General features: G+C 40.2%; 1 protein-coding gene across 1 annotated transcript in view; it reads right to left on the reverse strand.

Moving 5' to 3' along the window:
• Window positions 1–3,279: 3,279 nt before the first annotated feature.
• The window catches only part of LOC117376031 (class I histocompatibility antigen, F10 alpha chain-like), a 30,817-nt gene continuing 8,646 nt past the window's right edge, over window positions 3,280–25,450 (reverse strand). The window contains exons 2-5 of the mRNA XM_055224035.1: window positions 7,115–7,194; window positions 6,312–6,598; window positions 5,706–6,005; window positions 3,280–3,385 (exon numbers count right to left, since the gene is read on the reverse strand). Of these exons, the coding sequence (XP_055080010.1) occupies window positions 3,282–3,385; window positions 5,706–6,005; window positions 6,312–6,598; window positions 7,115–7,194 (771 nt within the window). The 3' untranslated portion in view covers window positions 3,280–3,281. The remainder of the gene's footprint in view (window positions 3,386–5,705; window positions 6,006–6,311; window positions 6,599–7,114; window positions 7,195–25,450) is intronic.

The following is a 25,450-nucleotide window of genomic DNA, read 5'->3' on the forward strand; positions in this document are numbered from 1 at the left end:
ACCATCATTACAGTAATCTGCCTCTGTTGTCCCTCGAAGGTGACGAATGAGAGTGCGGGTGCTGCGGGAATTTTCACACTCATTTATTCAATGTGTAAAAGAAAAAATGCGGATGGATGTGTAAAATAGAAGTAGTTGTGTTAAAAAATGCAGTAAATTCTGATACTTCGTTTAACGTGATTTTTATGGCTATAAAAAAAAGACAAAACCGTAATCAACATGATTAGCTCTGTTATCGATTTCAAACAAAAAATGCAATTTTACTCCTGGCTGTCAGAAGCTACTGCCCGAACTATGCATCCCTCACTGATTTTATTCAGTGCAAGTCATCAGAGCAGTAATCATCATTCAAGTAATTATGAACATGTAGGAAGTTCAGTTGTGTTGTGCAGTATTATCTCATGACGTTGTGCAAGGTACATGAAAATGCACTGTACATGTAAGAATTCATAATACATTTACAAATAAATATATGTTTAACATTTTTGTATTAGGTGGTAGATCTTACAGACACGATCATTTTAAAAGTAGCTCACATACTGAAAAAGTCTGAGCACCCCTGCCCTATACTATAAAGTGACATGCACACCACTAGTTGGAGCTCCTGTCTCGTTCTGTCCAAAGTTTATCACGGATATTTGGAAACAATATTTTTCATCCAATTAGATTTTATTGAAAAGCAAAAATGTGCAGATGAGTTCAAACTGTGCATCTACAGTTGATAAGATAATGAGCCTTCACAAAAGTTTATACAAATCACACAATAATAAACCATAATGAAATAGAATAAACAAACTGATCCAACAGATATTTAAATAAACAAACGAAATCAATACTTTTTCACAACGGAAAAAAAACAGCATTGACAATAGATACAGTGACATCACGCTGGAAGTGTACTGCATGTATGTCTATAGAAGAATGTTCAGTAAACAGTTAGCAAACACTGCAAAGTAAGTTTTTTAAATGGTCTGAAAACTCAAGAAAAATACAAAATGGATTTAAACTTTAAACACCTTTTCAGGAGCGTTCATGGTCCTGTGTAGGAGTTTGATTTTCAACAAAAAGGTGAGAGACTAACTAAAAAACTGTTGGGTAACGCTATCTACCTTGTAATATAAATTTAAAGGGAGTTGTTTAACAGCACACATCACCTCGCCTGTTGCAGTTCTAATAAGTCAGCTCTTTTTGGTCAGATTGTGTTAAAACAAAACTCAGATTTAAGTCTAACTTGAATAACAGATCTTCAGACAGAGCAGTGCCTACAGTTAGCATCACACACCCAGGGAATGTTGATAACATCAGTTGCAAAGTATCAATAAACGTCTTTAGTGCCTTAAAAAACAAAGTTAAATCATAAATCTGTCCTTGGTCTCCTACAGGTGCTCCAGTAGAGCAGGGACTACAATTTGATCACAATATAAAAGAGAAGATTTACATTAACGGTATAAAATATGACTGCAGCTAACGATTAGTTTAGCAGTCAACTAGTCAAACATTTCTATTGGAGACTTTAAACATATTATGAGCCAAATAAAGGCTGAAATATGGAGATTGAAAGCTTCTAAATACAAAATATGTGAGGATAATGTTTTTGGACATTTTGATTTAATAAGACCTCTGTCTTTGGTATAAAAAGGTCTTTTCATATGTGTTTTAGAGTCTGTATGGTACAGATAATTACAATGACAAAACTCCACTCTGGTCGGTGAGAGTTGTGCTTATAAACACATCATGGTGAATAATTAGGATGGTCTGAATGCATAAGGTAAGTGAGGAATCACTTTGGACCACTGCAAACATTTAAAATGAACTAGTTCTGTTTTTTACATTTTTAAAACAGTAAAAATCAGGTACGGCACCTTTAACTGTGAAACTTGTCTTACGCTCTTTATGTTATAGATATACAGTAAGATCTTCCACAGTCAGTGTTTAAGATGCTCTGGGCCTAAGTGGAAGAAGTTTGATGCAACCAAATTTCCTATCACCCCCAGAGCAACAGATTTATCATGACCGACACGGCTGCGCCCTATAACCCAGGTTTAGATTTCAAACAGAATGACGGCTTTAAACAACCGCTCCAGTAAAAGTCAAAGAAATGTGTCCTCTGCATCTGCCCTCTCCTTCAGTGTCTCTTGGTTAAAGCCGTTGTGAGCAGTGGACCAGGTCTGAGCCAGGATCCTGATCTGGAGTCACAAACACATTCTAGATATGAGCCAAGAGCGCTGCTAACTACTCTGCCACACAATAATGTCATATTTGATAAGATTCAAGCAAGAGAAAGTTTGAATTTAATATTAAACTGTGAAAACTCATGAAGCCTCAGAATGGTGTGAATCCCTTAGGACAGGGATGTCAAACTCAAATTCACAGAGGGCCAAAATTAAAAACTGTGACTAAGTCGTGGGCCAAATTTAATATTTATTGAAACATTTCAACAAGATCTGCATGTTTTTCAGAAGGGGTGGATTAAATTTGAGTGAAGCGACAGGTAGCAGATGCTACTGAGTGTCAACAAAAGTGGTGGGGGCCAGCGCCAACACATTTGCAAAGCATTCTGGGATTCGTATTAATAGAGGTGCATGCGCTATACTGACGCGGCGGCCGGCGGGCCAGCTTCAATACATATTTGATATGATCTCGAGTGCCAAATATAATTGTATCAAGGGACAAATGAGTCTGACCTGTCTGACCTGTCTGGCTTAAGGGCTTCTGATTGGACACGGTTGGATTGGGCGAGTATGAGCTCACCCTTAAAGGAGCAGGTTTGGAGCAGATGATAAACACAGAGTAAAGTGTTAGACTCACGGTGGCTGAGGGTTCAACTCCTGCACTTCTGGCTCACTCGGAGCTACAACACAAAAGTACAGTTTATTACACACAGTGAAGCACTGCTTCTGCCTATAGATTACTCTTTGAACAACAGTTTAAAACACAAATCTACTTTGGAAATCACATTAACACTGTATTATGATGAGTCACAAAGGCTTATATGAAATTTCATACAAGTATTGATATTTCTAGAACTTATCGATACAATAAATTAGAACAGCTGGTATCGAAAGTATTGATACTTAAAATCAATTTGCACATTCCTAACTTGTCGTCACAGTACCGTAATAGTAGCAGTATTAATAAAAGTAAATAAAGTAAATAGTAAATAAAAGTGTTACTTACGAGGCGTGGGCTGTTTGGCTGAAACAAAAACAAAAAAAACATGTTAGTTTAATGTTTGAAGTTTGGACAAAAGGAGAAACACATGACTAAATGTTGTGTTACCTTTACATCTCCTGTACAAGATGAAGGTGACCACAGCAAGGACAGCAGCAGTGAGAACAACAGCGAGAGCAGCCGACACAGGAGAGATGAGAGCTGTGCAGTTCTTCTTTGAGACAGACAGGGGACAGCACAGGTGAGTCACGCTAACACCACAGACACAGGTACAACAGGTGAGTCACGTTAACATCACAGACACAGGTACTGATGTGCGTTGTCTGCATCCTAAATGTCTAGTTTAGTTACTTTAAGTGAATTCATACTCTAAATAAGGGGTGCCCAAACTCTTTTCAACAAGGGCCATATCTTGAAAAATATTCGACATGGAGGGCCAGTGGTCAATACAGTGGATAATTCAGATGGGTGCATTTAACATAGTTTTGACTCTATACTTTAAATAAGGCTTAAAATATTAATATTAGGTCTGTATGACAATGCAATGTGATGTTATTTAGGTTATATTGGTAGGATTGCTCAAATTTGCTGTAAAAAGTACTGATTATGATCAATTGGGCCAGTTCAACTAAAGACCTGAGGGCCAATAAAAATTCCTAGCATCCGGGAAGAATATGATATATTAGACCAGTACATTAATTAATTCCTCTTTCAACCTCAAACCACCTGAAACATACAACCGCAAACCACCTGAAATATACAACCGCAAACCACCTGAAATATACAACCGCAAACCACCTGAAACATACAATCGCAAACCACCTGAAACATGTACTCAGGATGGATCTCATCCACCCCTGGAGCCTTGTCACCGAGGAGCTTGCCAACCATCTCAGTGACTTCAGCCAGGGAGATAGATGAGTCCGCCTCCGGGTACCCAGTCTCTGCTTCCTCCTCGGAAGACTTGACAGTGGGATTGAGGAGATCCTCAAAGTATTCCTTCCTCTGTTAAGGTCAGCAGCTCTCCGCCTGCATTGTAAACAGTGTTGGTGGAGCACTGCTTTTGCCTCTTGGGGCGCTGGACAGTTTACCAGAATCTCTTCAAGGCCGACCTAGGGTGTCCTGGTATCTTGTGCTCGAACATGGTGTTTGTTATGGACAAATTGTGACTAGCACAGAAGTCCAACAACAGAACCCCACTCAGGTTCAGATCAGGGAGGCCGTTCTTCCCAATCACCCCCCTCCAGGTGTCACTGTCGTTACCTGGGCGTTGAAGTCGTAGAACAACAGAGTCCTTGGTCAGTGCGCTGTCTAGTACCCCTCCCAGGGACTCTCACCATGTCGGCCTACGGGCCAAACAGCGATGCAGAGACCTGTCCTAAACCCAAAGGTGCAGGGACGCAACCCTCTCATTCACTGAGGTGAACTCCAACACGAGGCAGGTGAGCTGTGGGGAATAAGCAAGCCCACACAAGCTCACAGTCTCTCCCTGGGGGCAACGCCCAATAAATGGAAATGTCTGTCACTCTCAAGAAGTTGGGTTCCAGAGCCCAAGCTGTGCATGGAGGTGAGGCCAAGTATATCTAGTTGGTAACGCTCAATCTCTCGAACAAGCTCAGGCTTCTTTTCCCCCAGCGAGGTGACAGTCCATGTCCCCAGAACCAGTCTCCATGTCCGGAGATCCGGTTGTCAAGCCCCATGCCTTCGCCTGCTGCCCAGATCTCTCTGCACCAGCCTCTCGTGGATCAACCTGCAGGCAGTGGGTCCACAGGAGGACAGCCCCACGTCGTTCCCTTGGGCTGTGCCCAACCGGTCCTTGTGGTCTTCGTGGCCAGGCGCTCGCTGTCAGGCACTCACCCCAAGCCTGGCTCCAGGGTGGGGCCCCAGTGACGGCGGTCTGGGCAACGTAGCTGACCTTGCTTTTTCACTCGTCATAACGGGCTTCTGAACCACTTGTAGTCTGACCCAATCCCCCTTGACCTGTTTGCCATGGGTGACCCTACCAGGGGCATGAAGCTCCTGATGACATAGCTCCCGACAACATAGCTCTCAGGATCATTCAGCTGCTCAAACGCGTCCATCACGTTAAGTTGGCTGTTCGGGGGGGTTCAAATGAACTTTCCTCCAACCAGGCCAAAGTCCACTCACACTGGACAAACGTACCGCGCTTTAGGGGCTATCTATGCTTCGGTCTGATTGGGTGAGTGTAAGCATCCCCTAAGGAATAATGCATGATCATCTTATACAGCACTTTTCCAGACGCTCAGTCACTTTACAATTTGGTGCATTATCCGTTCACTCTGCCCTCAATCTGCCCCATCAACCCCTCTGACCACCAACACTCACACACCACATTCATACTAGGCAGGGTGGGTCAAGTGTCTGCTATTAACCACAACAAACTCAATTAAGGATGTAACTCTTGTTTGGTCAGAGGTCAAAAACTACAGAATCTTTAAGCCGTGATAATTCTTCTCACAATAATCGTCAGACTAGAATGTGATATTGTGACATCCTTTTGATCAAAAACTCACCATTGTTCCTGATCATGCAACGGTCCAGTCTGGTCAGATACTTATTTTTGTCCCCGGACAACTGGAACGCACAGTGGTACCTGTCCCAGTCCTCAGGGGGTACAGAGGACAGGTCCAGGGACACACTAGTCTGGAAGGTCCCATCTCTGTCGGGCAGGATCTCTCCAAGTTCCACGTCCTCCAGCAGCTCATCTCCGTCTTTGGTCCAGAACAGCATGGCTCTGTCGGGGTAGAAGCCTGTGGCGTGACACGTGACTGGGGCTGAGGAGGACTTCTGCAGCAGGGACACCAGGGGGAGCTCTACACAGCACCACAACAGTGCATTACACAACTACTGACATGTTTACAGATGCCCTCCCAGCCTCCTATGTGTCAGATGCCCTCCCATCCTCCTGTATCCCTGTGTGTCAGGTGCCCTTCCATCCTCCTGTACCCATGTGTGTCAGATGCCCTCCCCTGTAGTGTTTAGCTGAAATGGGAGCAGATAATCATTATAGTCCATAGTTGTATTATCTGTTTCCCTCCAGCGTGAATTATAGGCTACACATAATAAAGACAGTTTTTGTCATTATCTGTTATAGAGTTTTAAAACTACATGTCTCTTACCTATCCTGTTCAGAGCGCTCTCTCCGTGGTGCACATATTTCTTCAGATACTCAGCACATTCATGAATGATGTAGTGTTTCACTCTGACAGCCTCTCCATCCCTCTCCCATATCAGTTTGGTGATAAAAGCCTGTTGTTTTGGAGCGACAAAAGTTTCAGGGTCAAAATCCAATGAAATAAAATCTTCTCCATCAAAAGAGTGTTGCTCATATCCTCTGATTTCACTAGTCTCATTGTCCCATTCACAGCCATAGAGCTTCAGATAATCCTTTAAAGGATTCAAACTTCTTCAGGGACATTTATTTCATTTTTATAAATCACAAGTTGCATTTTGGAGTGAAATGTTTACATTTGCAATGGTTAAATTCCTCACATTTTACAGCTTCAGTTGGTCAATGTTTCATTATTGTTTCTGTTAAATCTACAACTTTGTGAAGCTCTGTGAGGAAACTGCTGATGTGATTTTGGGTTATATACAAAAATTGACTGAATAGAATATGAAAAACAAGTAAATGTACCACAGCCCTGATCCCTGACCAACAAAACTCCAGTGCTGCAAACAAACAAAAAGATTTACATCAAAACTACATTTTTCCTACTTTCACTAAAAACTAAAAAAAGAAACTGTCCATAAATATTTCAGACTAAATGTGTTTCATTTATAAAAAGTTGATACATGATAATCTGAAAAGTGCAGACAACACAAACCTCCGGTCACATTAAGGCGGTGTTTCACAGTTTCTATGTTTCCTTTTCCCGCCTGCTCATTCTCCAAACACCTCTGAGTGTTTCTCTCCCAGTACCTAGGGTCCTCCTCTGTGAGTTTGTTCATCCACTCTTGTTTGGGGACCAATTTCTTTGTGTCACTGTCGTAATGAATGATCTGAAAGTCGTTCACATATCCAACAGAAATATACTTTGGGAAGTTTGGAACTTGAAATGATGAAGTGTAAAAATATCTCAAAGTGTGAACTGCTGTGGAAACAACAAGAACCATTTCAGATCTCAGTATAAATAACAGTTAAGGCTCTTGTGTTATTAGTGATTTTTATGAATGACTTTAATTTGAATGAACGCTGCAAAGTCTTGAGATGAATATACAAAGCAGTTTACCAATAATATAGAAAATCCACCCCCTGTGATTTTCTGCCATTTACTCCAACAACAAACTGGAGCAGCCATTACAAAAAGGGCTGTGCAATGAATCAAACAGAGATTCAGTCATTTCTAGTGGTCAATAATCAGATTGGGTCTTTTGAACGGAGAAGTCTACAGCCAGTCCTCTGTCAGGAAAAACAACAGGTTTGGAGCAGACGCAAGACTCTGGATGAAGGAAATATGGCTTTTGTGTGAAATGAAACTGATTAAAAGTCTGTGTTGTTTATGTTCATGAAATTAAGAAAGACATTTTCATTTGTTTTAATACGACAAAATACAACTGAATCCAAAAATATAAAAGTAAAAATATTTCTCATAATAGATTTTATCATATTGCTGAGCTTTAAATTATAAAAAATGAAAACACTACTACGTTAAAGAATGAGCTTAGGGATATTCAGTTCTATCTGATATTAGTGTAGTAAGTGACTGGTGCAGGATTAAGATGGGGCCAAAACATTTAACTGTAACTAAAGTGTGAACAAGATTAACAGGTAAATATCCTTTTTATGACCAAGTTTGTTTTAATTAATGTTTAATAAACAAATATATTTAATTTTCCCTTAAATTTAAACTGATTTTCATTTGCGTCTCAAAATGGAAAGTGGTAGTATTTTTAACTACGAAACTACGACGGCATTAAAGTCGTAATGAGAATAAAGTCGAAGCCAGAAAAAGTCATAATTTTGTGAGAATAAACTAATAATTTCATAAGAATAAAGTCAGAATTTTATGAGGATAAAACTGTAGCGAAAAACATTGACATTTAATGAACAATATACAAATATAATTACTTGATTACTTGCTTTCTCACAAAGGTACAAAACGCTCTGTTTCCCATGCAACAGTATAACAGTATATTCTTGTAATCACAGGAAACTGAGATATAGCGGTTACTTTTCTATCACTTTGGCCAAGGCCGCATTTATTCTGTGGTCTCTTTCATACAGGAGTGCATGACTCCCTCTAAGAGAGGATTTAAAACAGTGGTGTAATCTCAATTTGTTAGACTCTTCGTTAGACTCTTCGTTAGACTCTTCGTTAGACTCTTCGTTAGACTCTTCGTTAGACTCTTCGTTAGACTCTTCGTTAGACTCTTCGTTAGACTCTGCTTTTGACTCTGCTTTTGACTCTGCTTTTGACTCTGCTTTTGACTCTGCTTTTGACTCTGCTTTTGACTCTGCTTTTGACTCTGCTTTTGACTCTGCTTTTGACTCTGCTTTTGACTCTGCTTCCAATTTTGCTGTACGCTGCCTTTAATCAGCCACAAACTGTTGAATGAAGTAGGCCACATTTTGTCCCTGTGGAGTGACTGGACTTCTCCTGGAAAAAGCTGCAGAGACTGGCGCCCCCTGGAGCTCACTGTACAGAGCACAGGCTGTGCTCTGAGACGCAGACAGGTGGAGGAGTCTCAGCGCAGACCTACACTCCACTAAACAGGCAGAGGAGTCTCAGCGCAGACCCACACTCCACTAAACAGGCGGAGGAGTCCCAGCGCAGACCCACACTCCACTAAACAGGCGGAGGAGTCTCAGCGCAGACCCACACTCCACTAAACAGGCGGAGGAGTCTCAGCGCAGACCCACACTCCACTAAACAGGCGGAGGAGTCTCAGCGCAGACCCACACTCCACTAAACAGGCGGAGGAGTCTCAGCGCAGACCCACACTCCACTAAACAGGCGGAGGAGTCTCAGCGCAAACCCACTCTTCACTAACAGGCGGAGGAGTCTCAGCGCAAACCCACTCTTCACTAACAGGCGGAGGAGTCTCAGCGCAAACCCACTCTTCACTATACAGGTGGAGGAGTCTCAGTGCAGTCCCATACTCCGCTTCGTTTACCTTCGCTTCTCTACTGTTGTAAACATGGGCACTTTGCGCACACTCACCGTTCAAAGATGTGCTCCTTGTAGATAACTTCAGTCCCCCCGGGCCTGTGGAGCCATGCGCACTGGGCAGCCCCGGCTTTACGCACCGAAGTAGCCCAATCTCTATGTCCACTGTGCTGTCCTGTTTCTGTGTGCAGATGGTCACAGTTTAGTGCAGTCCTTCTCAAATACAGTAAATACAAATATAAATCACGTTTATAAACCGCTTGATTTTTTTCAGCAAAAACGTGCCAACAATAATCCCGCTTTGTGAATGTTACTTCAGTAAACCGGCGAGCACTGTTAGCATCATATAAGGTGATGTACCAAATTGCTCAGTGCAAAAAGAAAAAAAGAAAAAAAGAAAAAAAAAGAAACGAAAAGAAACACAATAGCAGAGGAGTTGATACTTCCTGCAGCATTAGGCATGGTCTCTGTCATGCTGGATTACGTGCAGCAACATTTTTTTTATGAATTGCAGGGAAACTGATGCATTTTACATAATTTCTGTTACAGATTAAAAAACAATGTTATTAAAGTAATGTTTTGTTGTAAATGTATCTATATTTATTTATATTTATATTATCTATATCTATATAATGTTTTTCTTTCTTTTTGTTTTGTTGTTATCTAGTACTTAGAGCTATTTTATAGACAAATTTTATAGACAGCTTGTTTCAGTCCCTGATCCCGAATTCTTTATGCAGGATCGACATTGCACACTGTCTTCCGTTCCCCAGTACAGGGTCTGGAGCACTGCGCACACCCTGTATCTGTGGATGTTCCAGGTACACCTCAGGCACAGACTCCTACACCTGTCGGTGTCCTGCCCAGGAGCGCTCAGCTATGCGCAGAGGCTCATGGGTGTCATGTCTGGGTAAATGATTCAACAGTTGTTAATGTTTAAACGGCCAGCAATATAAAGATCTACTATCGTACGTAGGTTTTAATGTAATCTTTTAACTCAAATAAAGGCCATTCTTTTGCATTCTGGTCGTGGTGGTGAATTACGCCGTCTCCTAAATCTCGATAAAATTACATCTTTGCGCTGACTGCGACTTTATTCTTGTAAAATTACAACTTTATTCTCATAAAATTGTGAATTAATTCTCATAAAACTATGACTTTAATGTTAAAATGTTACGATTTTATTCTCAAAGCGCCCGCATAATACAAATATAATAAAAATAATAATAATTAAAACTGCAAGCAGTGATAAAGGCCCTCGCCACCCCTTGCGACCGCGGAGTACACGCCACCGTGGAGATCTTGCCTTTCGTTCCCGCTTACATCGCTCCTCCCCCCAAAATCAGCGACTGAGTAATACTACTGCATTCACTCCAATGACACCATTTATCACATTTTCACGCCTGCACGGTTGGAAATAGAGGTATGTGTTCATTGGCTTTTTTCTTCAGTATGATGAGAGGAATATGTGTTCCAAATTTCAATGGTCTATGAAAAAGTAATTATTTTTCATCCTTGTAGACCAAAACCCATGTATTTCAATGAGAAATGTCAGATGTTGTCATGGCAGCACCTTTCAAAATAGAGGTATGGTGTCATTGACTTTTTTGTTCACTATCAGAGTAGGGATGTCCATGCCAAATTTCAAATGTTCGTGACAAAGTAATTTTTTTACGTGCCCTTTAAAAATTTCAAGGGGGCGCTGTGGAGCAATGTAATATTTGATACGTGTAAATTGCATATCTATGCACTCAGATCAAGATTTTGAACAAAATGTTAATTAATGCCGGAAAATAGGAAACTGCATGTGTGAGCTACGGGCCATTTAAAACTTCAAAAAACATACTTTTTCTTTGCAGGCTGGCCACACCCACATTTTATAGCTTCCATAAATTCCAAAAGAGTTCCCTATAATCCCACATGGGTCTAGTAAATTGTGACCATTTTGCAAGTTTCTTGAATGAAAATCCACGACATAAAAAATCCAAATGTGAGAGTTAAAATTTTGAAAAAATGGGGTTCCGCCCACAATGGCTGACTTCCTGTAGGGTTTAGGGTGGGGTCATAATATAATTTTTTACTTGTCTTGACATGTTCTATGATTGTACCAAATTTCATTTGTCTACGATGCAAAAGGTCTCTCATTGCCGTAATGTATTTCAAATTTTGAGGGGGCGCTATTGAGTCTTTTTGACACATTAATTTTTTTGCACATGAGAATTCTAAATTTTTTGCCAATTTTGAATTTTAGGCCATAGTTTGGTGAGTGTAGAGCATCTATTTAGTCTACAACAAAGTCCAGTAATCTGAACCCCATTCATTTCAATGACACATTTATTATGTTATCACGGTAACATAGTTGCCGATAGAGGTATGTTGTATTGGCTTTTTTCTTCAGTTTGCCAAGCCAAATGTCCATGCCAAATTTCAGATGTTTACGTCAAAGTAATTTTTTTGGTCCAATTCAAAAGTTCAAGGGGGCGCTGTGGAGCAATTTATTGTCTGACCTGTGTAAATTGTATATCTATGTGTTCAGATCAACAGTTTGAATAAAAAAGTATATTCCTGCCGGGACATAGGACACTAACTGTGTGAGTTACACGCATTTAAAACCTGTAAAAAACGTCTTTTTTCTTTGCAGGCTGGCCACGCCCACATTTTATAATTTAGAAAATTCCAAAAGAGTTGCTTATAATCCCACATGGGTGTAGTTCATTTTGACTAAATTGCAAGTTTCTTGAATGAAAATCCAAGGCGCAAAAAATCCAAATGTGAGAGGTAAAATTTTGGAAAAATTGGGTTCCGCCCACAATGGCCGACTTCCTGTAGGGTTTAGGGTGGGGTCATAATATAATATTTTTCTTGTCGTGACATGTTCTATGTTTGTATCAAAATTAATTTGTCTATGATGAAAAAAGTTTCTCATTGCCGCAATGTATTTCAGGTTGAGGTGGCGCTATTGAGTCATTTTGATACATTAATTTTTTTGAACATCAAAATAATAAATTTTTCACCAATCTTGAATTTTGGGTCCAATAAAATTAACTTTTCGTTAACGTTCAGGGGGTCAAAAGTGGATTCAAAGTCGCGACCAAAATAAGAAGAATAATAATGGAAACGCATTTTCCACCCATTATTTTTCTCTTAAACCATAACAGCTACAGTCATGTGACTTTCTCACATTGTGCCCCATCACAAATAACGTCCCTGTGAATTTTTTCACACGTCCACGACAAATCGCTTGTCTTCTACGAATTTTTGAAAATGAAATTTGAAGAGGGCGCTAGAGAGCCATTTTGTGAGAGAGTGCCTTGATTTGCATACCATTGCGTTCAGCTCACAAATGTGCATAAACGCTGTATTAGCATTTTCCCAACAAAAAATGTGTGAAAGAGAAATATTTTATTGAAATATTGCAAAAATTGCGATTTTGTTGAAAATTCACCCTGACCACACCCAAAGTCATAATCAAAATGTAATTGTTAATCTTTAATCACACATGGGTTTAGAGGGATTTGGCCAAATTTGATGTGTTTCTGATGAAAACTGGGCGAGAAAATGTCCTGAATGCGAGGGTGTGCACTTTTGCCGTTCACGGGTTTGATCCAATATGGCCGACTTCCTGTACATTTTAGGGTGGGGCCATAATATCATTTTTGTCATGTCCCGACATGTTCTATTTTTTGATGTGAGTTTCGGATTTTTACGTCGACTTTTTTCCGAGTCGGGCTCCCATTGGCCCCATGAAAATCAAAGTTTGAGGTGGCGCTACCGAGTCATCTTTCGTTATTTTTTCTCGGGGTCTTTTGTGACAATTAGAGCTCGTCGAGTTCTAATTTTTGACACCACTCACTGCCATGTTGGGGCGTGTTTACTACTTGATTTTTGCCATTTTCCGGGTTTCGGACGCGGTTTTAATGAGTCCCTCGCTGGGACGGAGTCCCAGGCTCGGGCCTAATAATGGAAACGCATTTTCCACCCATTATTTTTCTCCTAAACCATAACAGCTACAGTCATGTGACTTTTTCACATTGTGCCCCATCACAAATAAGGCCCCTGTGAATTTTTTCACACGTCCACGACAAATCGCTTGTCTTCTACGAATTTTTGAAAATGAAATTTGAAGAGGGCGCTAGAGAGCCATTTTGTGAGAGAGTGCCTTGATTTGCATACCATTGCGTTCAGCTTACAAATGTGCATAAACGCTGTATTAGCGTTTTCCCAACAAAAAATGTGTGAAAGAGAAATATTTTATTGAAATATTGCAAAAATTGCGATTTTGTTGAAAATTCACCCTGACCACACCCAAAGTCATAATCAAAATGTAATTGATAATTTTTACTCACACATGGGTTTAGTGGGATTTGACCAAATTTGAAGTGTGTGTGATGAAAACTGTGCGAGAAAATGTCCTGAATGCGAGGGTGCGCACTTTTGTCGTTCCCGGGTTTGATCCAATATGGCCGACGTCCTGTACATTTTAGGGCGGGGCCATAATATCATTTTTGTCATGTCCCGACATGTTCTATTTTTTGATGTGAGTTTCGGATTTTTACGTCGACTTTTTTCCGAGTCGGGCTCCCATAGGCCCCATGAAAATCAAAGTTTGAGGTGGCGCAACCGAGTCGTCTTTCGTTATTTTTTCTCGGGGTCTTTTGTGACAATTAGAGCTCGTCGAGTTCTAATTTTTGACACCACTCACTGCCATGTCGGGGCGTGTTTACTACTTGATTTTTGCCATTTTCCACGCTCCGGACGCGGTTTTAATGAGTCCCTCGCCGGGACGGAGTCCCAGGCTCGGGCCTAATAATGGAAACGCATTTTCCACCCATTATTTTTCTCCTAAACCATAACAGCTACAGTCATGTGACTTTTTCACATTGTGCCCCATCACAAATAAGGCCCCTGTGAATTTTTTCACACGTCCACGACAAATCGCTTGTCTTCTACGAATTTTTGAAAATGAAATTTGAAGAGGGTGCTAGAGAGCCATTTTGTGAGAGAGTGCCTTGATTTGCATACCATTGCGTTCAGCTCACAAATGTGCATAAACGCTGTATTAGCGTTTTCCCAACAAAAAATGTGTGAAAGAGAAATATTTTTTTGAAATATTCATAAATTTGCGATTTTGTTGAAAATTCACCCTGACCACACCCAAAGTCATAATCAAAGTAAAATTGATAATCTATAATCACACATGGGTTTAGTGGGATTTGGCCAAATTTGAAGTGTTTGTGATGAAAACTGTGCGAGAAAATATCCTGAATGTGAGGGTGCGTACTTTTGTCGTTCCCGGGTTTGATCCAATATGGCCGACTTCCTGTACATTTTAGGGCGGGGTCATAATATCATTTTTGTCATGTCCCAATATGTTCTATTTTTTGATGTGAGTTTCAGATTTTTAAGTTGACTTTTTTCCGAGTCGGGCTCCCATTGGCCCCATAAAATCAAAGTTTGAGGGGGCGCTGTGGAGCAATATAAAATCTGACCTGTGTAAATTGTATATCTATGTGTTCAGATCAACATTTTGAATAAAAAAGTATATTCATGCCGGGACGTAGGACACTAACTGTGTGAGTTACATGCAATTAAAAACTTTTAAAAATGGCTTTTTTCTTTGCAGGCTGGCCACACCCACATTTTATTACTTAGAAAATTCCAAAAGAGTTGCTTATAATCCCACATGGGTCTAGTTCATTTTGACAAATTTGCAAGTTTGTTTAATGAAAATCCAAGGCGCAAAAAATCCAAATGTGAGAGGTAAAATTTTGAAAAAATGAGGTTCCGCCCACAATGGCCGACTTCCTGTAGGGTTTAGGGTGGGGTCATAATATAATTTTTTACTTGTCTTGACATGTTCTATGTTTGTACCAAATTTCATTTGTCTACGATGAAAAAGGTCTCTCATTGCCGCAATGTATTTCAAATTTTGAGGTGGCGCTATTGAGTCATTTTGATACATTAATTTTTTTGAACATCAAAATAATTAATTTTTCACCAATCTTGAATTTTGGGTCCAATAAAATTGACTTTTCGTTAATGTTCAGGGGGTCAAAAGTGGATTCAAAGTCGCGACCAAAATAAGAAGAAGAAGAAGAATAATAATAATTAAAACTGCAAGCAGTGATAAAGGCCCTCGCCACCCCTTGCGACCGCGGGGTACATGCCACCGCGGAGATCCTGCCTTTCGTTCCCCATTACATCGCGCCTCCCCCCAAAATCAGCGACTGAGTAATACTACTCCATTCATTCGAATGGGACCATTTATCACATTGTCACGCCTGAACGGTTGGAAATAGAAGTTTGTCTTCATTGGCTTTTTTGTTCAGTATGATGAGAGGAATATGTGTACCAAATTTCAATGGTCTCTGACAGAGTAAATATTTTTCATCCTATTTAACCAAAACCCTTGTATTTCAATGAGAAATGTCAGACGTTGCCATGGCAACACCTTTAAAAATAGAGGTATGGTGTCATTGACTTTTTTGTTCAGTATTGGAATGGGGATGTCCATGCCAAAATTCAAATGTTTGTGACAAAGTAAATTTTTTTTACGTACCATTTAAAATTTCAAGGGGGCGCTGTGGAGCACTGTAATATTTGACATATGTGAATTGCATATCTATGCACTCAGATTAAGATTTTGAACAAAACGTATATTAATGCCGGGAATTAGGACACTGCATGTTTTAGTTACGGGCCATTTAATATTTCAAAAAACTTATTTTTTCTTTGCAGGCTGGCCACACCCACATTTTATTACTTAGAAAATTCCAAAAGAGTTTCTTATAATCCCACATGGGTCTAGTTCATTTTGACCAATTTGCAAATTGTTTGAATGAAAATCCAAGGCGCAAAAAATCCAAATGTGAGAGGTAAAATTTTGAAAAAATGAGGTTCCGCCCACAATGGCCGACTTCCTGTAGGGTTTAGGGTGGGGTCATAATATAATTTTTTACTTGTCTTGACATGTTCTATGTTTGTACCAAATTTCATTTGTCTACGATGAAAAAGGTCTCTCATTGCCGCAATGTATTTCAAATTTTGAGGTGGCGCTATTGAGTCATTTTGATACATTAATTTTTTTGAACATCAAAATAATTAATTTTTCACCAATCTTGAATTTTGGGTCCAATAAAATTGACTTTTCGTTAACGTTCAGGGGGTCAAAAGTGGATTCAAAGTCGCGACCAAAATAATAAGAAGAAGAATAATAATGGAAATTTTTTTTCCACTCATTATTTTTCTCCTAAACCATAACAGCTACAGTCATGTGACTTTCTCACATTGTGCCCCATCACAAATAAGGCCCCTGTGAATTTTTTCACACGTCCACGACAAATAGATTGTCTTCTACGAATGTTTGAAAATGAAATTTGAAGAGGGCGCTAGAGAGCCATTTTGTCAGAGAGTGCCTTGATTTGCATATCATTGCGTTCAGCTCACAAATGTGCATAAACGCTGTATTAGCCTTTTCCCCACAAAAAATGTGTGAAAGAGAAATATTTTTTTGAAATATTCCAAAAAATTGCGATTTTGTTGAAAATTCACCCTGACCACACCCAAAGTCATAATCAAAATGTAATTGTTAATCTTTAATCACACATGGGTTTAGAGGGATTTGGCCAAATTTGAAGTGTTTGTGATGAAAACTGTGCGAGAAAATGTCCTGAATGCGAGGGTGTGCACTTTTGTCATTCCCGGGTTTGATCCAATATGGCCGACTTCCTGTACATTTTAGGGCGGGGCCATAATATCATTTTTGTCATGTCCCGACATGTACTATTTTTAGATGTGAGTTTCGGATTTTTACGTCGACTTTTTTCCGAGTCGGGCTCCCATTGGCCCCATGAAAATCAAAGTTTGAGGTGGCGCTACCGAGTCGTCTTTCGTTATTTTTTCTCGGGGTCTTTTGTGACAATTAGAGCTCATCGAGTTCTAATTTTTGACACCACTCACTGCCATGTCGGGGCGTGTTTACTACTTGATTTTTGCCATTTTCCGGGTTTCGGACGCGGTTTTAATGAGTCCCTCGCCGGGACGGAGTCCCAGGCTCGGGCCTAATAATGGAAACGCATTTTCCACCCATTATTTTTCTCTTAAACCATAACAGCTACAGTCATGTGACTTTCTCACATTGTGCCCCATCACAAATAACGTCCCTGTGAATTTTTTCACACGTCCACGACAAATCGCTTGTCTTCTACGAATTTTTGAAAATGAAATTTGAAGAGGGCGCTAGAGAGCCATTTTGTGAGAGAGTGCCTTGATTTGCATACCATTGCGTTCAGCTCACAAATGTGCATAAACGCTGTATTAGCATTTTCCCAACAAAAAATGTGTGAAAGAGAAATATTTTATTGAAATATTGCAAAAATTGCGATTTTGTTGAAAATTCACCCTGACCACACCCAAAGTCATAATCAAAATGTAATTGTTAATCTTTAATCACACATGGGTTTAGAGGGATTTGGCCAAATTTGATGTGTTTCTGATGAAAACTGGGCGAGAAAATGTCCTGAATGCGAGGGTGTGCACTTTTGCCGTTCACGGGTTTGATCCAATATGGCCGACTTCCTGTACATTTTAGGGCGGGGCCATAATATCATTTTTGTCATGTCCCGACATGTTCTATTTTTTGATGTGAGTTTCGGATTTTTACGTCGACTTTTTTCCGAGTCGGGCTCCCATTGGCCCCATGAAAATCAAAGTTTGAGGTGGCGCTACCGAGTCATCTTTCGTTATTTTTTCTCGGGGTCTTTTGTGACAATTAGAGCTCGTCGAGTTCTAATTTTTGACACCACTCACTGCCATGTTGGGGCGTGTTTACTACTTGATTTTTGCCATTTTCCGGGTTTCGGACGCGGTTTTAATGAGTCCCTCGCTGGGACGGAGTCCCAGGCTCGGGCCTAATAATCGCTGCTCCACTGCTCCTTATTGAGTGTCTCCCAGTTGGGGTAGTAAATTCTGCCTTTAAACTGGCTATAGCTGTATGTGATGGGGAGTTTTCCGCACTTGGTGCATCTGTTGGGAGGTGATTGTCCTTGTGTGCTTGCGGTTTTGTGGTTTGTCTTGTGTTTGGGCAGGATCAGTAGGAGTGCTCTCAGATTGTGGTGTGGAGATGAAGAGAACATTGGCGTCATTTTGCCTGGTGCTGTGGTCTGAGGTGGCATTAGTGGAATATAAAAACTGGCTGAGATGTTTGAGGTGGTTTTGGCTGAATGGGACTCAGCTCTGCTCTGTCCCTGACACAGAGCTTGGTATTTACCTGCCCACTTGTATCAGGTGGCATGTCTGTGTGGAGTAACTTCAGTGGGCTTTGTGTTGATGGGGAACAATGGTCCACTGCCAACCCTTGCAGCAGAATGGCAACATCTTGTGCCTTAAACCATTTATTATGCAACTCTGGAGATTTGTTTCAAAAACGGTGAATCTCCCATAAACTTATCATCGACACGTGTAGAACCTTCTCATTATGCTGGAGATTGGCTCCACAAACGTATTAATCTTATTAATATTATTGATTAAATATTAATCTCATGGCGTAAAAAGTGGCTTAGCCATAGATCAAATTAAACCTGCCCAAATACTGAATCGTTGCGTTGCTAATCAGTGTTTTCTGGTTTATAGACTATGAATGTAAAAATGATATTGTCTCTGTTATTACGTTTTAACAAGGTATATTTTGTTAACGTTATGTAGAAACTACAATTGGGAAAAAATAACTTTGAATGTTATATTTACCTATTTATATTCAAACGGAAACATCAATTCCTTAGTTCATTCAGTCTAAACAGAAATAAACAGATGCAAGGATGACACCTTGACTCTTTTTTTATTAAATAATAAATTATTATAAATAATTAAAAATAACGTGCGTAACGTACGCGCAAAGACAGCAGTGGAAGTACGGTCCATGGTGTAGGCCTGTCCCATTTAAGCAAGATGGCGGCTACACTGAGGAATATATCTTTTTGGTACTTCGAAGGGTATGTATTTGGCGAAATGGGACATGGTCTTCGGTTATGGTCGATCTCCATGGAAACACTGGGCACATTTGTGTCCGCATTCGTCGGGTGAGCTGAAATGGGACAGCGCCGGAAGTTACGTAATGCCCTTCGACGCACACTTCGAAGGGTGCATTTAAGGGCATTTTGGCGAATTGGGACACGGCCTCTGGCGTTAGTCAAGAGCAGGTGGCAAATATATAAAAATTATATAAAAGCTGGAGGGTGAAACAGGAAGGATGTGACTTTAGTTAACCTACATGCAGTGCTTGGAATAAACGGAATAGACAACATTAGCCTAAAGTTTGTAGCCACACTGACTTTAATGTGAAGACATAACATACGTTTAAGTTAACTTCACAGTATCTATATTAATTGACTTGTACTTGGGTACTTAATATACTTTTGACTCCATTACATTTGTGGTGACAAAGTTTTAATCTATTTTAGGGTCATTAGGGTCAGTTCTTTCTAATCTTTTTTTCTGGAACTGTATAAGAATTAGACAAATTGAAATGTGCATCTTGTCAAGCCATTATAGACAATACTGATTTAAAATGATTTGCAAAAATGTCTGTATGTTCAAATTATTTCTATGGATAATACTTGAGTACTTTAACTAAAGTAGTAATTTGACTGAGGTCCTTTTGTTGTATTGGAGTAATATTTGACTAGAGCAACTATACTAAAACTCAAGTAATGAAATGCAGTACTTTGACCACTTCTGCCAAGGTCATCTTTGTCTTTGGCCCTGACCAGCAGATCGGAGATTGGACAGCGCTCCACCACCCATGTAAAATGGCACAAAATAGGGTAGGTTTCTTTCAAAAGCTATAATTTTTATTTAAATTTTTCACACTGTCATTAGACGGGTCGACGTAAAAGAGCCCAGCAGTTGCACTGTAGGCCGGTCCGAGAGCGCTGAAAGAAGAGGTCTCAGAGCAGCTCCACTCGTACTTTGGAGCGGACAGTCTCCACGGTGTATTTAGCCACAGGAGAAAGAAAAGACAACCTCCTGCAGAGGAAGCGAGCGTGTGCGCCTGTATTCACGAGGCTCCGTCTGCTTGAAGCGCTTTGTCATAAAAAAAAATAAAAAAAAGTTCAGGGATCAGCTCAACTTGGCTCAAGCTGCGTGTTAGGGATGAATGATGGGTGCAAGTTAATAAGGCCGATCAAAAAGTAAAATAACCAAAATAAATCTAGTGTGCACTGGGGTTGCTCCACAGAGTGAGGGTTTCACACCAGCATGTGTGAAAACCACTTAAATGAGTATTAGTTTAATTGTAATCTTACCTCTGTTAGGAATAGATATAGTTTTGTCCCCTGGGAATCTAGCACAGGCTACTCTTGCACCCCCAGCACCCCTGCTTCCCGCGGTTATGAAAGTCACAGTCCGCTTTTGTCCACGCTCCTAGACTTAAATGTTATGTTGTTTTTTATGAGAATTCAACTGATTTTTTCCTAGAAATGCGCCACCATATGCTTGCGCTATTTAATCTACATACATATTATTGCATCAGCTGTTGAATAAGAGGCGGATTGTCCAAAAATAAAAACATGGCTAATAGCTTGTGTAGAACATCTTTATGGACTCTAAACTGTTCCTTCTGTGTTTGATTTGGCGGCATATGCTGTTAAGGCAGGGGTCAGCAAACTTTTTTAACCTGAGAGCTACTTTATGGGCACTGAGTCATACGAAGGGCTACCAGTTTGAGACGCTCTTCTGAAATAACACATTTTCTCAGTTTGCCTTTAGTTATATATTATTAATAATGATAAATGATGATCACCTATGTGAACACACTGATCATGTTGCAAGACACTGATCACATTAATGATTTCTCAAAATAATTATCAACAATGAGCAAGGAGGGAAACAGATATCAGTATTTAGCAGTTTAACTTTACTGACCTTAGTAATAGTTAAATTTCCAGATGACACTTACATCACTACATTTCATAGGAAAAGTGTCCCATTTTCACTATCCATTGACAAACCTTTTTAACAAAACATAAATAATACACATTGCACCATGTTTCATAAAGTTATCAATTATGTATTGTTAAAGAAAAATAAGCTTACATATTTTTAAATAAATCTCGGTTGCGTTGTGTGACTTTTTCACCCGTGTCCTGAAAAAAGCCTGTTGTTTACCCAAAGCTGCGTTTAGCTCTGGGCTTGTTCTGCCCATAGTGTGCGCCCCCGTGGGGAGTTAGTGTGGAGTTTTGTGAGACGTAGTGACGTGTCCCTCCACATTGTGCCGCTTTGCCGTCACCACAGTCGCTCCGCAGATGAGATACGTGCAGGTTTCTTTTACAGTCTTAAATCGTAGTGAAAGTGATCTCTTAATTTTCTACCATGTTTTGGAGTAAGAAACTGCATTAAGCGCATCCTCACAGCGCTCGCGAGCGGAGCACTGGTTTTGTCACGCGCACAATAAACATATGTTTAAGATATTGTCACTTTATATCTATATAAATGCAAGGGTGATAAAAAAAATAGCAACAGAATCAAATTAAATTTTAGATGCAGCTCATTAGTGAGTTGTGCTATTTTTAGAACCGGTCTGCGGGCAACTCATGTGGGGCTTGGGGGCGACATGGCGCCCACGGGCACAGGGTTGGTGACCCCTGTGTTAAGGTTAAGACACACGTGGAGTCTGAAGCTGTGACAGACAGACGCACATTATTGAGCGAGAGAGAAGCGAAACGACACCGACATACTTTTATTGTTGAGTGTTTAAAACTACATTTATACATCTGCTGTCTGCTGTGGCAAATATTAAAACTCCAAAAAATGTGTTGACGGCTTAGCATTCCGAGTGATTTTGGTGAAATTGCCTTTGTTCTGACCTCTCCAAATTAAAATAATCACCATTATTGAACCCTCAGTAGTAAATGCACAAGTTTGGGGTCTTTGTAAAGGTAACACCCTATAGTTTTACCCACAGGCATCAGAATCACTGTAAGTTTGTCTGCTGAGCATTTATACACTTTGGAACACACATTAAAAAAAAAAAATTTCTCATCCTCGCCAAAAAAAAATTGTGAAAATGAAGGTGTAGAAAGCTGCAGTAGGTAGCTGGGGCCAAAAATACACCATACCTCAACTGACAAGATTGTTGACCACTTACATTTCAAATTTGAGGTCAATACCTATAAAAATGAGAGTTTTACAATCATTTTATCATGAGTAAGTCCAGGCCTCTCCAAACATATCTGAATGAAGACATTAGGACAGTGGTTCTTAACCTGGGTTCGATCGAACCCTCGGGGTTCGGTGAGTCAGTCTCAGGGGTTCGGCGGAGGTCAAGACACGCACCCGACTCATAGCGGACTGCGAGCGTCTTCAGAGGTTGGCCCAATTCAACAAATGCACCCTTTGATGTGTCTATCGAAGTACCTGCCCAACTTAAACGAGCCATTTAAACGGCATAAAAACAAAAAACGACATAAAAATGAAGAAAAGGAACAGACTTTGCTGTGAAAATGACATGAGAGTGGCACTTGCCAAGGTGAAGCCACGCGTTTCTGACCTGGTCTCTCAAAGGCAACAGCAGAAGTCACACTGATTTGCAGTAAATATTAATTAGCGCAGAGGTCGGCAACTCGCGGCTCTGGAGCCGCATGCGGCTCTGCGTGGCATGGGAAAATAAATTTCAAGTATTTAATTGAAGTGTATTTTATTTGTGTTAGTTCTTTTTTATTGTAGTTTAAATTGGAAGATTATTGTGATCTTGAAATATTAAAATACAATATATTTTCTTATTTTTCGTTGATCAAAAAATAAGCGTCACACTCGTGGAAAAATGTTAAAAAGAACCCCGCTCAGATGCTGTGCGCACAGGGGTCAGGAGCAGGAGGATGTAACTGTCGCCCGTCCCTCCTGACGCGCTAATAAGCTCGTCCGTAGATGTATAATGAACATCCTGAGAGGAAATCGCCACATAAATCTATTTGATGTAGTGACGAGTTTATTATATCTGTGATAGATCTGCTCTTGTCTCCGCGATGACGTATCACGTATAACACATCAGACACGACGCACAAAAGTAGAGTCACAAGCGAGTGAAAATGAGCCAAAACAAAAGTCTGTGGAGAGCTTTTTAACAAAGGAGAAAAGGAAAACTGAGGAGCCAGAAGAGGAGCCTCCAAGAAAAAGGAAGCTAAATTTAACAGATAACACCAGGAGTCCTACTTAAATATGGGTTTGTCGCCACAGGTGACTCTCACGCACAGAGTCCGCTCTGCATAACATGCGGGAAAAGCAAATGAGGCAATGAAACCTTCAAAACTGCTTTGGCACATGGAGACTAAGTACCTGGGATTAAAAGATACGCCTTTAGAGTTTTTTTGAAAGAAACTGTGGAGCAGACTAGACATAATCACACTGCAGGTGTCATTGTCTCTCATCACTCCTCGATGGGTCCACCTCATCGCAAAGACACAAGTGCAGGGCTCCCACTGATGCAGCGGTTTGGTGAGTTGTATTTTTTATGCACTTAACTTATTTTTGCCATATTTATCTGCCATGTGTAGAAAATAAAATCTATATTATTCCGTTACAATATTATTATAATTATATACTATGTTATCTTCATTTTAGATGTCAAAAAGTATTTGCGGCTCCCAGTGTTTTATTTTCCGTGAAAACTGGGTCCAAATGGCTCTTTGCGTGTTAAAGGCCGACCCCTGTAGCGTGATGGAAATTAGGTGATGGGTGTGTGTTAAAATGTTAAAAATAATAAATAAATACAATAAGTTCATTATTGAAATGCATAAGGTTAAAAATTTTAATAATTTCAGTGTGGTAGTATTGAAAAAGGTCATGTCTTTGTGTAATTTGTTGTGAGTTCATGCATTGTACTGGTTTTATTCTTTGAGCACAGTGATGTTAATGCACGGTTCATTTTGTGCACCAGTAAAACATACATGTGTCTTGAATAAAAAAAAAAATATATATATATATATATATATATATATATATATATATATATATATATAATTTTTTTATTTTTTTTTTCAATAAACAAGGGTTCGGTGAATGTGCATATGAAACCGGTGGGGTTCAGTACCTCCAACAAGGTTAAGAACCACTGCATTAGGAGAACATTTGGAAAAAGTGCAATAACTTTTGAATGTTTCAACCCACAGACATCAGTGAGGGCTCTACTGAAAACTCACACTGAGAGGAATCTGTATCTGCACACCCAGCTGCTCTATTACTGTACATTTATATATCATATCAAAACACAATATAAAATGTATATTTGTATATAAAATACAGTCAAAACAAGTGATATGGGTCAAAATAAATATATATTTACAAACCACACACTATATTGTACATGATTGTACAGCGACAGTCATTCTGCTTTGGTCCTGCAACCCGAAGGTTGGAGGATCGAGTCCCACTCCGACCAATTTCTGTCATTGTGTCCTTAGGCAAGACACTTCACCTAAGTGTGTGCGTGATGATTGGTGGTGGTCGGGGGGCGCATTGGCATTAGCTAATGCTAATGATTACACATGATACACATTTGACCCACAATTAAATCAATAGCAGAATAAACCACGCTTACCGATCAGGAACAGCATCCAGTCCATCAAATCATAAGGTCCTCTACTCCTGACTCCACCATGAGACCTTCACTCGGTTCCACGAACCGCTCCGGGTCCGAGATGCCTCTAGTTTAACTTGTACAAACATCCACAGTGTCCTCGGTCGCGCACTTCCTTTGTTTTGTCCGTTTCGTCATGTTTAAAATTTTACGCGCGGATCTTTATATCCAGCCTCGGCTTGTTACGCACGCAGCAAGCTCCGTCTGTTTGCAGTAAACCACTGCATGTCACGCATCAGCGTGTTCCGCAGTTCATGGGCTTTAAGAGGAAAACATCACTAAACGTGTGTAATGTAACAGCTTGATTCTACAAGGGGGAGAGTGGGGCGTACTCTTCCAGTCATCTGTAGCTCTCATTCACTGTCCGCGGCTCCAGTAACCCACAGCCCCCACCTTATTGGCCAACTTTGGTGTCAATCACAAGCTAACAAGTTTGTTTTGCACTGAGGAACAAAGTTGGCGCTGTCAGAAGTTTATTATGCCTGAAACTGACAAAAGAAATGCAGAGAAGTGACGGAAC

The sequence above is a fragment of the Periophthalmus magnuspinnatus genome, chromosome 9 (genome assembly GCF_009829125.3).
Source record: "Periophthalmus magnuspinnatus isolate fPerMag1 chromosome 9, fPerMag1.2.pri, whole genome shotgun sequence".
NCBI lineage: Eukaryota > Metazoa > Chordata > Actinopteri > Gobiiformes > Gobiidae > Periophthalmus > Periophthalmus magnuspinnatus.